The 11,694-nt window shown below is 37.2% G+C and overlaps 5 protein-coding genes across 6 annotated transcripts in view; 4 read left to right on the top strand and 1 right to left on the bottom strand.

Moving 5' to 3' along the window:
• LOC104716284 lies at nucleotides 1,589-2,152 on the top strand (the record flags this gene model as incomplete). Its single annotated transcript, XM_010433675.1, is given in 1 exon segment — nucleotides 1,589-2,152. A coding segment is annotated over 1 exon segment (492 nt), but the record flags the coding sequence as incomplete, so codon positions are not given.
• LOC104716285 (monoacylglycerol lipase ABHD6-like) lies at nucleotides 2,285-3,563 on the top strand. Of its 2 annotated transcripts, none has more exons than XM_010433676.2 (3): nucleotides 2,285-2,980; nucleotides 3,270-3,362; nucleotides 3,468-3,563. In XM_010433676.2, exons 1-3 carry the CDS (start codon nucleotides 2,357-2,359, stop codon nucleotides 3,540-3,542), a joined length of 792 nt encoding a protein of 263 aa, XP_010431978.1. In that variant the 5' UTR covers nucleotides 2,285-2,356; the 3' UTR covers nucleotides 3,543-3,563. The 2 variants fall into 2 exon arrangements, with proteins under 2 accessions (XP_010431978.1, XP_010431979.1); XM_010433677.1 differs by having other exon boundaries at nucleotides 3,270-3,369; nucleotides 3,468-3,540.
• LOC104716287 (chaperone protein dnaJ A6, chloroplastic-like) lies at nucleotides 4,721-7,813 on the top strand. Its single transcript, XM_010433679.2, has 8 exons — nucleotides 4,721-4,843; nucleotides 5,287-5,407; nucleotides 5,571-5,712; nucleotides 5,847-5,904; nucleotides 6,074-6,116; nucleotides 6,380-6,428; nucleotides 6,522-6,605; nucleotides 6,693-7,813. Exons 2-8 carry the CDS (start codon nucleotides 5,298-5,300, stop codon nucleotides 7,548-7,550), a joined length of 1,344 nt encoding a protein of 447 aa, XP_010431981.1. The 5' UTR covers nucleotides 4,721-4,843; nucleotides 5,287-5,297; the 3' UTR covers nucleotides 7,551-7,813.
• Nucleotides 7,745-9,815, bottom strand: LOC109124522 (haloacid dehalogenase-like hydrolase domain-containing protein At4g39970). The gene is made up of 10 exons (XM_010433678.2): nucleotides 9,236-9,815; nucleotides 9,121-9,165; nucleotides 8,970-9,020; nucleotides 8,807-8,881; nucleotides 8,679-8,712; nucleotides 8,518-8,573; nucleotides 8,369-8,428; nucleotides 8,224-8,283; nucleotides 8,073-8,119; nucleotides 7,745-7,968 (listed from the first exon to the last, which is right to left on the bottom strand). The coding sequence occupies exons 1-10, from the start codon at nucleotides 9,719-9,721 to the stop codon at nucleotides 7,920-7,922; spliced, it is 963 nt and encodes a 320-aa protein (XP_010431980.1). The 5' UTR covers nucleotides 9,722-9,815; the 3' UTR covers nucleotides 7,745-7,919.
• LOC104716290 (phospho-2-dehydro-3-deoxyheptonate aldolase 1, chloroplastic) overlaps nucleotides 11,146-11,694 on the top strand; it is a gene marked incomplete in the record, with an annotated part of 5,910 nt that continues 5,361 nt past the window's right edge. The window contains 1 exon segment of the mRNA XM_019231087.1: nucleotides 11,146-11,416. Coding sequence (XP_019086632.1) covers nucleotides 11,228-11,416 — 189 coding nt within the window.

The following is an 11,694-nucleotide window of genomic DNA, read 5'->3' on the forward strand; positions in this document are numbered from 1 at the left end:
GACTTTCTTGAAAATAAATATACGTATAACGATGGTTATCACACACAACATCCCTTTGCTAGTGATCCGCAGAACGATGGTTATTATATAATGCTAGCAAACATGTACAGTGCTGCGGGTAAGTGGGAACAAGCAGAACGAGCACGAGAGATGATGAGGGAAAGCGGAGTTGGGAAGAGAGCTGGACATAGTGTAGTCTAATAGCACAATCTTTGATTTTTTTCTAATTGCATGATAAGCGTAACGTAACCCAACCATGGTAATAAAATCACATTTAGCTCTGTAACATTAAAGTTTGTATGACTAGAAGTGTCTTGGCTATGAGAGACTTGAAGTGAATGGAATTAGCCACAATACTGCAACGTCATTTAAAAGCATGTTTGAAACATCTTCAATGTGTTTAGTTCCCAATGTTAATAACAATGTGGCATTCGTCCACCATCTCAAATCCCACTCGTATTTATAAATTTATTTTGAGATGGGAAAATTAGTTATCATCATGTCTTATGAGTTATGAGATGAGGAATGAAACACATGTAATCTATGCATGCTGTGACTGTGGTCTTTTTACATATGGAAGTCACATATATACATCTTATATTTTTTCTTGATAAAGTAACATTTCGAAGCAATGAAGCTAGTTTAGATTCGTTCCTAGACAAAAGTACAAACGTACAATCCCATCATCATATTGTCGTTTTCCATACTCTTTTTTTTTATATACTACTATAATATATTTTGGAAATTGGTTCTAGTTACATTTTGAAGCAATGTAGCTAGTTAGATTCGATCCTCGACAAAAGTACGTACAATCCCAGTTAAGATTATCGTTTTCCATACCATTTATTTTTTTAGTATAAATTCCACCACTTAAAAATACGAATTAGTATGTACTTTTGAATTGACTTATAAAACAATAACAATCATAATACCAAAAGATTATTTGGAAATTCGAATAATATCGGAAACTTTTGAAAAGTATACTATTATTAATTTGTAAGGAGAAAACCGAATAACCTTAGTATAAAAATTTATATTGTTTTATTATCAACAACTAAAATAACAGGATTAAAAAAAAATGAAAAAATAACTAATCGTTAATAGCTGTTGTTCAATACTCCAAAGTCTGATTCCGATGACCAAAAACGTCATATAGTTTTAAAAAATAAAATAAGAAAAATTTCATGACAGGTAGTTTTTGGACTTTTATTAGCATTTAACTTTGTGGGTAACCAATAAAATAAAATTACGGTCGATTACGACCACTTTATTTTTTGGTTTTCTGTTACATACCAAAAAAAACAATTAGGTAAGAAAAACAAAAATTATGCCTCGTAGATTTGCATTACTTAAAAAGATTTTTTTTTTTTTTTTTTGTCTCTGTCACATAACTCTATTATTTTGTTCATTCATATTGTGGATATAAAATTTCAAAAGCAGAAACGGGAAGTTCACCAAAATATTGTTAATTTTTTTAACGAATCAAAACGGGTCACGTAATCACTGTCGATTTTATTTATTTTTTAAAAATCTAACTTTTATTAATTTTATTTTTTATTTTATTTTTGTGTTGGTTCTTTTTCTTATTTTAAAGGTCACACTTGGTCTCTCTGTTTCTGCAAAGTCTCTCACACAAAGAAGAAGAAGAAGAAGAGAATCAATGGCGAGTTGCTTCAGCTACGTGTCTTCTCGTAACAAATGTTACCAATACAGCTTCTCTCGCGCTGGTCTGCGATCATCTACCTCCGATCTTGGCGACGGCACCGTTCTCCACTGTTGGATCCCACAGACTCACATCGACACCAAGCCCACGCTCCTCCTTCTCCACGGGATCGGAGCTAACGCTATGTGGCAGTGGGACCGCTTCATCGACCGGTTTATCCCCCGGTTCAACGTCTACGTACCGGACCTCATCTTCTTTGGCGACTCGTACACCACTAGGCCAGACCGGTCAGAGTCTTTCCAGGCGAGTTGCGTCATGAAGGCGATGGATGGTTACGGTGTTGGGACGGTGACCGTTGCTGGGCTCAGCTACGGAGGCTTCGTGGCCTACTCGTTGGCGGCGCAGTTTAAGGAGAGGATAGATCGGGTTGTGCTAATATGCGCCGGGGTTGCTCTGGAGGAGAAAGACGTGGAGGACGGGATGTTTAAAGTGANATTGTTAATTTTTTTAACGAATCAAAACGGGTCACGTAATCACTGTCGATTTTATTTATTTTTTAAAAATCTAACTTTTATTAATTTTATTTTTTATTTTATTTTTGTGTTGGTTCTTTTTCTTATTTTAAAGGTCACACTTGGTCTCTCTGTTTCTGCAAAGTCTCTCACACAAAGAAGAAGAAGAAGAAGAGAATCAATGGCGAGTTGCTTCAGCTACGTGTCTTCTCGTAACAAATGTTACCAATACAGCTTCTCTCGCGCTGGTCTACGATCATCTACCTCCGATCTTGGCGACGGCACCGTTCTCCACTGTTGGATCCCACAGACTCACATCGACACCAAGCCCACGCTCCTCCTCCTCCACGGAATCGGAGCTAACGCTATGTGGCAGTGGGACCGCTTCATCGACCGGTTTATCCCCCGGTTCAACGTCTACGTACCGGACCTCATCTTCTTTGGTGACTCGTACACCACTCGGCCCGACCGGTCAGAGTCTTTCCAGGCGAGTTGCGTCATGAAGGCGATGGATGGTTACGGTGTTGGGACGGTGACCGTTGCTGGGCTCAGCTACGGAGGCTTCGTGGCCTACTCGTTGGCGGCGCAGTTTAAGGAGAGGATAGATCGGGTTGTGCTAATATGCGCCGGGGTTGCTCTCGAGGAGAAAGACGTGGAGGACGGGATGTTTAAAGTGAGGGACCCGGAGGAGGCGGCTACTCTTTTGTTTCCTCAGTCTCCTTCGATGCTCCGGCGGCTTCTCCAGTTATCTTTCTATAAACCTCCGATTTGGATACCTTCTTGCTTTGCCATGGATTACATTCATGTAAGTCTTCTTCTTCTGCGATTTCAATCGTATATAGGCTATTTTGTGGTTATAATTAATTATAGCATCAATTGTTCGTTGAGAAAAAAAGATTTAGTTCTTTTTTTTTCAGAGTCTCGAGTTTCTTAGTTTAGTTATAAAAAGCACCAAAGTTTGATGTTCGCAAGACTAATTGGTACAGTATATTTCTTTGTCTGATTGATTGATTCTGTCGTACGGTATTTGGTAAATATCAAATCGATGCGAAAGGGTTTTGTTTGTTGAGGATTTGTTGCTTGCAATTGCAAAGGTAATGTGTAAAGATTATCTTCAAGAAAGGAAAGAACTTGTGGAAGCTCTGCATAAGGGAAGAAGATTCTCCAACCTTGCAAAGATAACACAGGTCTGAGGTCTCTCTCTCTCTTTCTATCTGAGTTCATAAAGATATAAACTCAAGGAGATGATCATTTTTTGAATTCTTCTAATACGTGAAGATTGAAATATGCAGCCGACGTTGATAATATGGGGAGTGGAAGATCAAGTTTTTCCAGTGGAATTAGCTCATAGATTGCAAAGGTTTTAACCTTTTTTTTTTTTTTTTTTTTTTTGGTTTAAATTGATAATGCTCTGTTTTGGTAATATTAATAATAGTTCAAATCTTATCCTGGGGTCGTCACTGAAGAAGGAAGAGATAAGACAGCACTCACACTGCGCTCATTTTAATCATAGTGAAAAGTCTACTAGTCCTACATCTAGAAGACAAATTTGACTTGTGCAAATATGAATGGTTAGAAACATCTACGATACTTTTACAAATTATAATGTAAAGTAAATTAAAATAAAAGCCTACAAAACTGACAAAAACATAGACCATCAAACACCACACAAAATATCAAAACCTTAGACATAATTTTGGAAAGTGTTTAAACACTTCTCTTTTTTAATAAAATTCGATTCGTTTAGGTTTACAAGCTGAATCATATTTAAATCATATTTAAATTATGTTTAAATTATCAAAATAAAATATTTCTCTTATTTATTATCAAAATTTAAAAGATGATCCGCACTTATCACATATAAAACAAAATATGAGTTCGCGCAAATTATCTTTGCTAGTTCACGTGAATTTTAAGGGGAAAATAGAAGACAAATTCTTCTAAAACTCTTTTCCATACTGACAAAATCTCAATGGATTCCTACAACCATAATAGGGATAATTTGATTAAACTAATAACCAACAGAATCCGGTTTATGAGAATGAGAGCCCGACCCGTTGGNAGTGATGCGTATACTTAAGTACTTGCCAAGTAGTGTTTATTAGTTAGGCATAATTATTAAATCATTGTTCAGCTTGTTCCCAAAGTGTGTGTAATTTACTGATGTGTCATTTTATATTTATTTTTTACTGTTAAAAAAAAAAGACATTGCTTCAAGTTTGGAATTGAAGTATACTTTTATCTCAAGAAAGTAATATACTTCAATTTTATTTAATAAGATTTTGATTTCGTAATTTAAACGGATCAAGTTGAAATTCTCGTATTAATAAAACAATGATATGGTTTTCTCACTTTCTCCAGTTGCACGCCGGTGCCATGACACCTACCTCTCCGGTGGGTTTTTATTTATGTAGAACTAGACTATTAAATAGTATTAATTAATGAATTATTATAATTAAGTAAAATATAATAAATTTTTAATATAATTAATAGTTTTGTTGGTAATAATAAAGGATTTGAAGGGCTAAAGTTGGGAGAGTGAGTTTCTCTTGTTTGTCTCTCGTTTCATTTGAGTCTACTCGTTTTTTTCTTATCTATCGAGGAGACTCGAGAGAGAGAGAGAGAGAGAGCGCACAACAACTCTCCCGTCGTCACTCATTCGATTACGGTACGATTTCTTCTTCTTCGATTAGAATCATCCGAACTATGATTATTTCTTTTCCTTTCACTTGTGATGATTCTTCTTTTGCATCCGCAAAGATTTAATAATTTTTGCGGCAGGGAGTGGGGTGACACAAAATTTCGTGTTATTTAAAAAGATTCTTTCCTCGAACTGTGTCTTTTTTTGCTCAGTGGTTGAAGAACTCGTATGGTTTGTAAAGCTTATTTTGCGGTGAAAGTGAAACTCTTTTTTTTTTTTTTTTTTTTTTNGCTGTTGTTGTTGTTGTTGTTGTTGTTTGTCTCGCATCTGTTCTCTGGTCGGGAAAATTTCATGTAAATTGTATTAATATCTTCTTAGGTTTTAAAAAAGCTTTCATCTTTTGGTTTGTTTGTTTAAGTTGGCTAGGGTTTTTTTATGTTAGCTGAAATCTACTTGGTGCTGTGTTGCAGGGGAGTGTTTAATGGCTCTTATACAATTTGGAAGTTCATGTGTTGCTCATTGGGGGATTCTTCGTCCTCAGTTTGCTGTTAAAGCTAATTATCCTACCAGATTCGAATCTCATCATGACAAGTACTTATTTACTTTTCCCATGCCTTAATTTCAATTGACCCATCCCTTGCTATTGTCTGTCTATAAAAAGTAGAATTCTTGTATAACTTAGTAAGGGTTTGTAGAGTTATATGTATCTGAAAGGCTAATTCGAGTTGTTTTGCTTTTTGATAACCTTTTGCAGTTGCATCAGCCAGATAAATTGTTTGGGAGCTTCAAGGTCGAGTATGTTCTCACAGGGCTCCTTGCCCTTCTTGTCACTGAAAGGACTATCCCGAAATACACATTCTCGTATAGGAGCTCGTTTCACTGTTAGAGCCGATACTGTATGTTTTCATTCCCTTTTCTTTACATATTCAGTGATGGTTCTCTTCATTTCTTATGTACTTTTTTTTTCCTTGCAGAATTAAGTTTTTTTTTTTTGCTAACGAGTGTGTGTGTGTGTGTGTTCAATTTCCAGGATTTCTATTCTGTCCTTGGAGTCTCAAAAAATTCAACCAAAGCTGAGATTAAAAGTGGTATGTGATTTCATTTCACCGAGTTCCCTAGTCAGAAAAATGCAACACTGATGTGTAGCTCTCATTGATGATTCTCTCTGAGCTTCATGTGTTCAGCTTTTGAGTTGTGTGAACTTGAGATCTTCCATAGTTTGACAAGGAAATTGTTTTTCTCTGCACCTATTTTCAGCTTATCGGAAGCTCGCGAGGAGTTACCATCCGGACGTGAACAAGTAAGTTTTACTTCAATTCAAGCGTCCAATATAAGTTGCAAATATGAGTTATTACCTTCCTGCATCAAAATTGGCGTATTTCTTGTTAGAGCTCATATTTGAGAAACGCTAAAGAAAGAGAATTAGTGCAGATTTTTGGTTAAGCTTCCATATGCTCATATAACCATTAACCACCAAACATCAAAAATCAAAACTATGACAGCATAGTGAAACTGCTTCTGAAGGTTTTAGTCGTCACCGTTTTGTTTACACTTTGATTACAGGGATGCTGGGGCAGAGGATAAATTTAAAGAAATAAGTAATGCATATGAGGTGAAGTCCATCTTCTTTTTTAGATGCTTTTAGCTTTAATGATTGTGCTGATACTTGAAAGAGCCTAATAACCATTGTTTTATTTTCCTGCAGATCTTATCAGATGATGAAAAAAGATCTCTATACGACAGATATGGCGAGGCTGGAGTTAAAGGCGCTGGAATGGGAGGCATGGGGGTATATATAGATATATTCTTCTCTATTGACATTTGAATCATCATTCTGATGATCTGACATTGCTGTTCTTTTAATGTAATTTTGCAGGATTATAGTAATCCATTTGATCTATTCGAGTCATTATTCGAAGGAATGGGTGGGATGGGAGGAATGGGCGGTGGAATGGGTAGTAGAGGTTCAAGGAGCAGAGCTATCGACGGTGAAGACGAGTATTACTCACTAATCTTGAATTTCAAAGAAGCTGTTTTCGGTATTGAGAAAGAAATTGAGATATCTCGGTTAGAGAGCTGTGGGACTTGCAATGGTTCTGGAGCAAAGGCGGGAACCAAACCGACCAAATGCAAAACATGTGGCGGGCAAGGACAGGTGGTAGCATCGACAAGAACACCACTCGGTGTATTCCAACAAGTCATGACTTGCTCCCCGTGTAACGGAACTGGAGAGATTTCAAAACCATGTGGCGCATGCTCAGGAGATGGACGTTTGAGAAGGACAAAGCGGATTAGTCTTAAAGTTCCTGCTGGTGTGGATTCTGGAAGTAGGTTGAGAGTAAGGGGAGAAGGGAACGCGGGAAAGAGAGGCGGATCATCAGGAGATCTCTTTGCTGTTATTGAGGTGATTCCGGATCCGATTCTGAAGCGTGATGATACGAATATACTTTATACGTGTAAGATTTCGTATGTAGATGCCATATTGGGAACGACTTTGAAGGTTCCGACAGTGGATGGAGAGGTGGATTTGAAAGTACCAGCAGGGACACAACCGAGCACAACGCTGGTGATGGCGAAAAAGGGAGTTCCGGTTTTGAATAAGAGTAAGATGAGAGGTGATCAGTTAGTGAGAGTGCAAGTTGAGATTCCTAAGAGATTGAGTAAAGAAGAGAAGAAACTTGTTGAGGAGCTTGCTGATATGAGCAAGAACAAGGTAGCTAATAGCAGGAGATAAAACCAAACACACAGATTATGAAAATGTGGTGTTATATAGATTCATCATCCTCCTCTAGCTGCTTGTCTTCTTTCTAATGATGGAGAAGATAAGCAAAGAGGGAGAAGAAAGACATATATTAGGTGAGAGGAAAATTGAAGAACTCTTTCTTTGGTTTTTTCCTCTTCAATTTTTGTACTTTACTCTTTAAAAAAAAAAACAATTTTTATGGATTTATCAGGATTCAGGCTAGGTCTTGATTGTATTGTACTGTTATTTATACATTTGGATCTTTTTTTTTTTCTATATTATTAAAATGAAAAGTTATTAAACAAAGACAAATGTACAGTTGCAGAAGAACAGACAAAAATTGAAAAGGAGACAAATGTGTCAAGCTGCAGTAACGATGGTTTGAAGCAGAGTTTCCAGGTCTTTCAATCTACAAACAACAAGAAGGAAACACCATAAGTTAGCTAATAATGCGTCGATGAAAAGAGAGAACCTTTTGGCAAAATTCCTGTGATGATGTATGATCCTACTTACTTCACATTACTAAGGTCAGGGTATACAGAGATAGCATCTTTGAAATCCTGAAACCCAAGTTTTTGAATGTTACTAAAACCAAGTATTGTAAAAGAGAATAGAAGAATAGGGAAGAAGAAGAAGAAGAAGATGAAGATGTTGTTGACGAGACCTGATCAGAGGTTGAAGAAGTGTATGTGATCACACATGACATCCCTGCTTTCGTAGCAGCCTATAGATTGAAAACTCAAAAGACAGGTTAGGATGTTTGGAGGTGTAAGAAGATTCGTAGACGAGCAAAAGATATGATATTTTACCTGCAGGCCAATCACACTGTCCTCTATGACCAAACAGTCTTTCACTGAAACACCTAGCTTCTGCAATCAACAAAATCCAGAATTTGTGAAATTTGGCTAATTCTTGGTAAGTTTTATATAAAGTTTTTGCTTTCTTCGATTGATATTACCTCGGCAGCTGTAATATAAATAGAAGGATCGGGTTTCTTCTCCTTCACATCATTCCCTGCAAAGCCAAATATACAACCAAAATAGATTAAAACTTGGAAGAAGTGTTTAACACAGACATGCCGAGTAAGTAACTCTTTAAGAGAGAAAGTGATAAAATCACCTGCAAGGAAGCAATCGAGTCCTTGGAACCGCTCCTAAGATGACATAAATATAAGCGACAAAGAAAAAACACTCGAAAGAAGGAAGGACGGTCGATGACAATAGAGTGGCGAAAAGAAAACAACTCACGATGTCGATGAGGTTCTCGAGACACATTATAACCGAACTCTTTGTAGCTGCAGAACAAACAGCTAGTTTTTTCCCCTGTAGTAAGAAGAGTATTTCAAGAACCTAAATTCCAATTCAGACATTTATAAAAAGGTATATATGAAAAGAAGAACTCATTACGTACAGCAGCTTTTGCTTCATCCATTAGTCTTATTACACCAGGTCTTGGTTCTACCTGAAAAGCCAAAAAAAAAAAAGCAGAGAGATTTATTATTATTAGTTTATCTCCTCAGAACAAATCAAAAACTAAGATATCAAAATACTCGCAAACTTACACTTCCTGATTTTATGATTTCTTTATACCTCTCAGTTTTCCAATCCTGCAAAAGATTTTTTAAATAAAAACCAAATCTTTTAGTTTTGCAGTTAGAGATAAAGCGAGTGAGTGACCTGAATAGTATCGATTAACTTGGCTCGATCATCGTCACTCTGAGGAGGTGAGTCGAAAATGGTGGAAGTTGGCCATCCGTTTTCTTTGAAATACCAACGCATTTTGGGTTTTCCACCACCGACCAGGTTCTGAAACTTATCGTAGAACTCGAGGCTCCAGTCGAGAGACTCAGAGGAAGAAGGAGGGCAACGAACATCGAAATGCGAGAAGGCGTCGTTGTAAGCTTGACGGTGCAGATTCTCCGACTCAAGGATCACACCGTCGCAGTCGAAAATCAGAGCTTCAAGAGACCGTGCAGGAGGAGACGATGATAATGCAGAGACAGGAGATACTCTGGTTTTCGAGTAGACGCTTCTGGATTTGAAACGCAGCGTTTTGAAGCCGACGAGCAGCGACGACGAGGAGGAGGAAGAAGAAAGGGAGGATGAAACGGCGGTGGATGGAGAGAGGAGAACCGCCGAGTGGTTGCAATAAACAACCGCCATTGATGATGATGATCGAGTCTTACTTACTCTGTGAGTGTGTGTGTGTGGTTACAGAGAAGGACTTTGTGACGACTTCTTGTGAGATAAAATAGGCAAAAATAAATCTGTGGCTCCTAAAGGCTAATCTTCTTCTTTGCAATTTAACGGTCATCAACTTAACTTTTTTACCGCTCTTTATTTTTTATTTTTATAGGCCATAGCCTTAATTTATTTGTAAGGATTATGGCATGGTTTATAATTAGATTTCCTATACATTTTTTTTGTTTTTGTTTTTCTTTTAAATTCTTCAGTTTTTATAGATAGAAAAGGAAGTTAGTAGTGTATAAGATGGTGACAAATATAGAAAGGGGCGTCGTGGTCCATCATGAATTCAAATCATATCTTATAAAAAGGATTGGGTGTGTGTTAGGTGTGATAAAACAAAATTAATCTTTAGATCATATGCAACTTGACATGGTGGTGGATTTGGTTGGTGAAGCCCTATTTATGTCATTAACCCCAACTCCCAGTCTTCCCCCTTCTTAATTTTTAAAATTATCATTTTATCGAGCTACCTAAGAGCATCATTAATCGAGAACGACTCAACGTTTCTCAAAAAAACCAAAAAAAATATTTTTTTTATAAATTATTATTATTTATTTATTTCCTCATTGCTGTTTCACTTAACAAGTGACACATGTCACACTTGTTCTGAGAATCGATTCTCAAGTGACTTGGGAAAGAAACGATTCCTTTCTTTTTTTCCTTCTCTCTCTTCCTTTTATTATTTTCTAATAAGAGTATCTGAGAGAGTTACTCCCAGTAATCATGGTCTTACAAAATTGTAATTACGTACGTGTCATAAGTTTAATTTATTTATTTTTCCCATTCTTTCGTAATTTGGTTTCCATTTTTTTTTTCTTCAATGCACACAATCAGTGCCGTGCCTACCATGTAATAAAAAGGGCAATAGTCCTAGGCATCCATAAGTCTAGGCACTGCACACAATAATAAAATATTTTAAACCATAAACAACGAAAAAGTTTGTGAATATGTAAATTAAACATTTTTATTAATTAGTTCAATCAAATTGAAACATTCTTTACTTTGAATATACAACAAAAATTAGTCATTTCATAATTGTAAAATTCGTCGTTTGGACAACTTTATTTGTACATGAAAAACGTTTGTTTAGCGGTGGCCAAAGCCAAAGAGAGAGAAAGCTTCTTCCACGTCTTCCACCAAATAAATAAAAAGATCTTAAAGGACGCAATTTACGTAAACACCCTTCGACGGCTTCAAATTCCAAAATTCCCAACAACCCTCTTTTTTTTTTTTTTTTTTTTTTTCAAAAGAAATTGCATTAANAACCAACCCTCCTCCTATAAATACATAAAATTCGCAGTTTCTTCTCTCTCCTCACATCAACCGCCCCCATTCTCATTCTCTCTCTTCATACCAAACCAAATCAAACCCAAGAGAGAGAGAGAGAGACAGAGTCAGAAACAGAGAAAAATTATTAAACTCATGGCTCTTTCAAACGCCGCCTCCAGATCTATCTACGTTACCGGCGGCGACGCTCGTCTCTCTCACCGTCAAAGCAACCGTCAATCTTCCTTCTTCACATTTCATCCCGCCGCCGTCAACTACAAGCCTAACTCCGTTAAACTCGTCACGGCCGTTCACGCCGCTGACCCTTCTAGAAACTCTGTTTCCGTTAAGGAATCCGTTGCGTCCCCATCCTCTTCTGGTGCATTGAAATGGACTCCAGAGAGCTGGAAACTGAAAAAAGCTCTGCAGCTTCCTGATTACCCTGACGCTAACGAGCTTGAGTCTGTGCTTAAGACGATTGAGGCTTTCCCTCCTATCGTCTTCGCCGGAGAAGCTAGGAATCTCGAAGAGAGATTGGCTGAGGCTGCTGTTGGTAAAGCTTTTCTTCTCCAAGGAGGTGATTGTGCTGAGAGTTTCAAGGAGTTCAATGCTACTAATATCAG

The sequence above is a fragment of the Camelina sativa genome, chromosome 10, assembly GCF_000633955.1.
Source record: "Camelina sativa cultivar DH55 chromosome 10, Cs, whole genome shotgun sequence".
Taxonomy (NCBI): domain Eukaryota; kingdom Viridiplantae; phylum Streptophyta; class Magnoliopsida; order Brassicales; family Brassicaceae; genus Camelina; species Camelina sativa.

Coding starts and splice junctions, on each gene's coding strand:
- LOC109124522 (XM_010433678.2), bottom strand. CDS start 9,721: ATGGCGGTTGTTTATTGCAACCACTCGGCGGTTCTCCTCTCTCCATCC. Junction 8,284..8,368: donor ACAGTGTGATTGGCCTGCAG/GTAAAATATCAT, acceptor TTCAATCTATAG/GCTGCTACGAAAGCAGGGAT. Junction 8,120..8,223: donor CTTCTTCAACCTCTGATCAG/GTCTCGTCAACA, acceptor CTTGGGTTTCAG/GATTTCAAAGATGCTATCTC.
- LOC104716287 (XM_010433679.2), top strand. CDS start 5,298: ATGGCTCTTATACAATTTGGAAGTTCATGTGTTGCTCATTGGGGGATT. Junction 5,408..5,570: donor TTCGAATCTCATCATGACAA/GTACTTATTTAC, acceptor AACCTTTTGCAG/TTGCATCAGCCAGATAAATT. Junction 5,713..5,846: donor TCACTGTTAGAGCCGATACT/GTATGTTTTCAT, acceptor TTCAATTTCCAG/GATTTCTATTCTGTCCTTGG.
- LOC104716285 (XM_010433676.2), top strand. CDS start 2,357: ATGGCGAGTTGCTTCAGCTACGTGTCTTCTCGTAACAAATGTTACCAA. Junction 2,981..3,269: donor TTGCCATGGATTACATTCAT/GTAAGTCTTCTT, acceptor GCAATTGCAAAG/GTAATGTGTAAAGATTATCT. Junction 3,363..3,467: donor ACCTTGCAAAGATAACACAG/GTCTGAGGTCTC, acceptor TGAAATATGCAG/CCGACGTTGATAATATGGGG.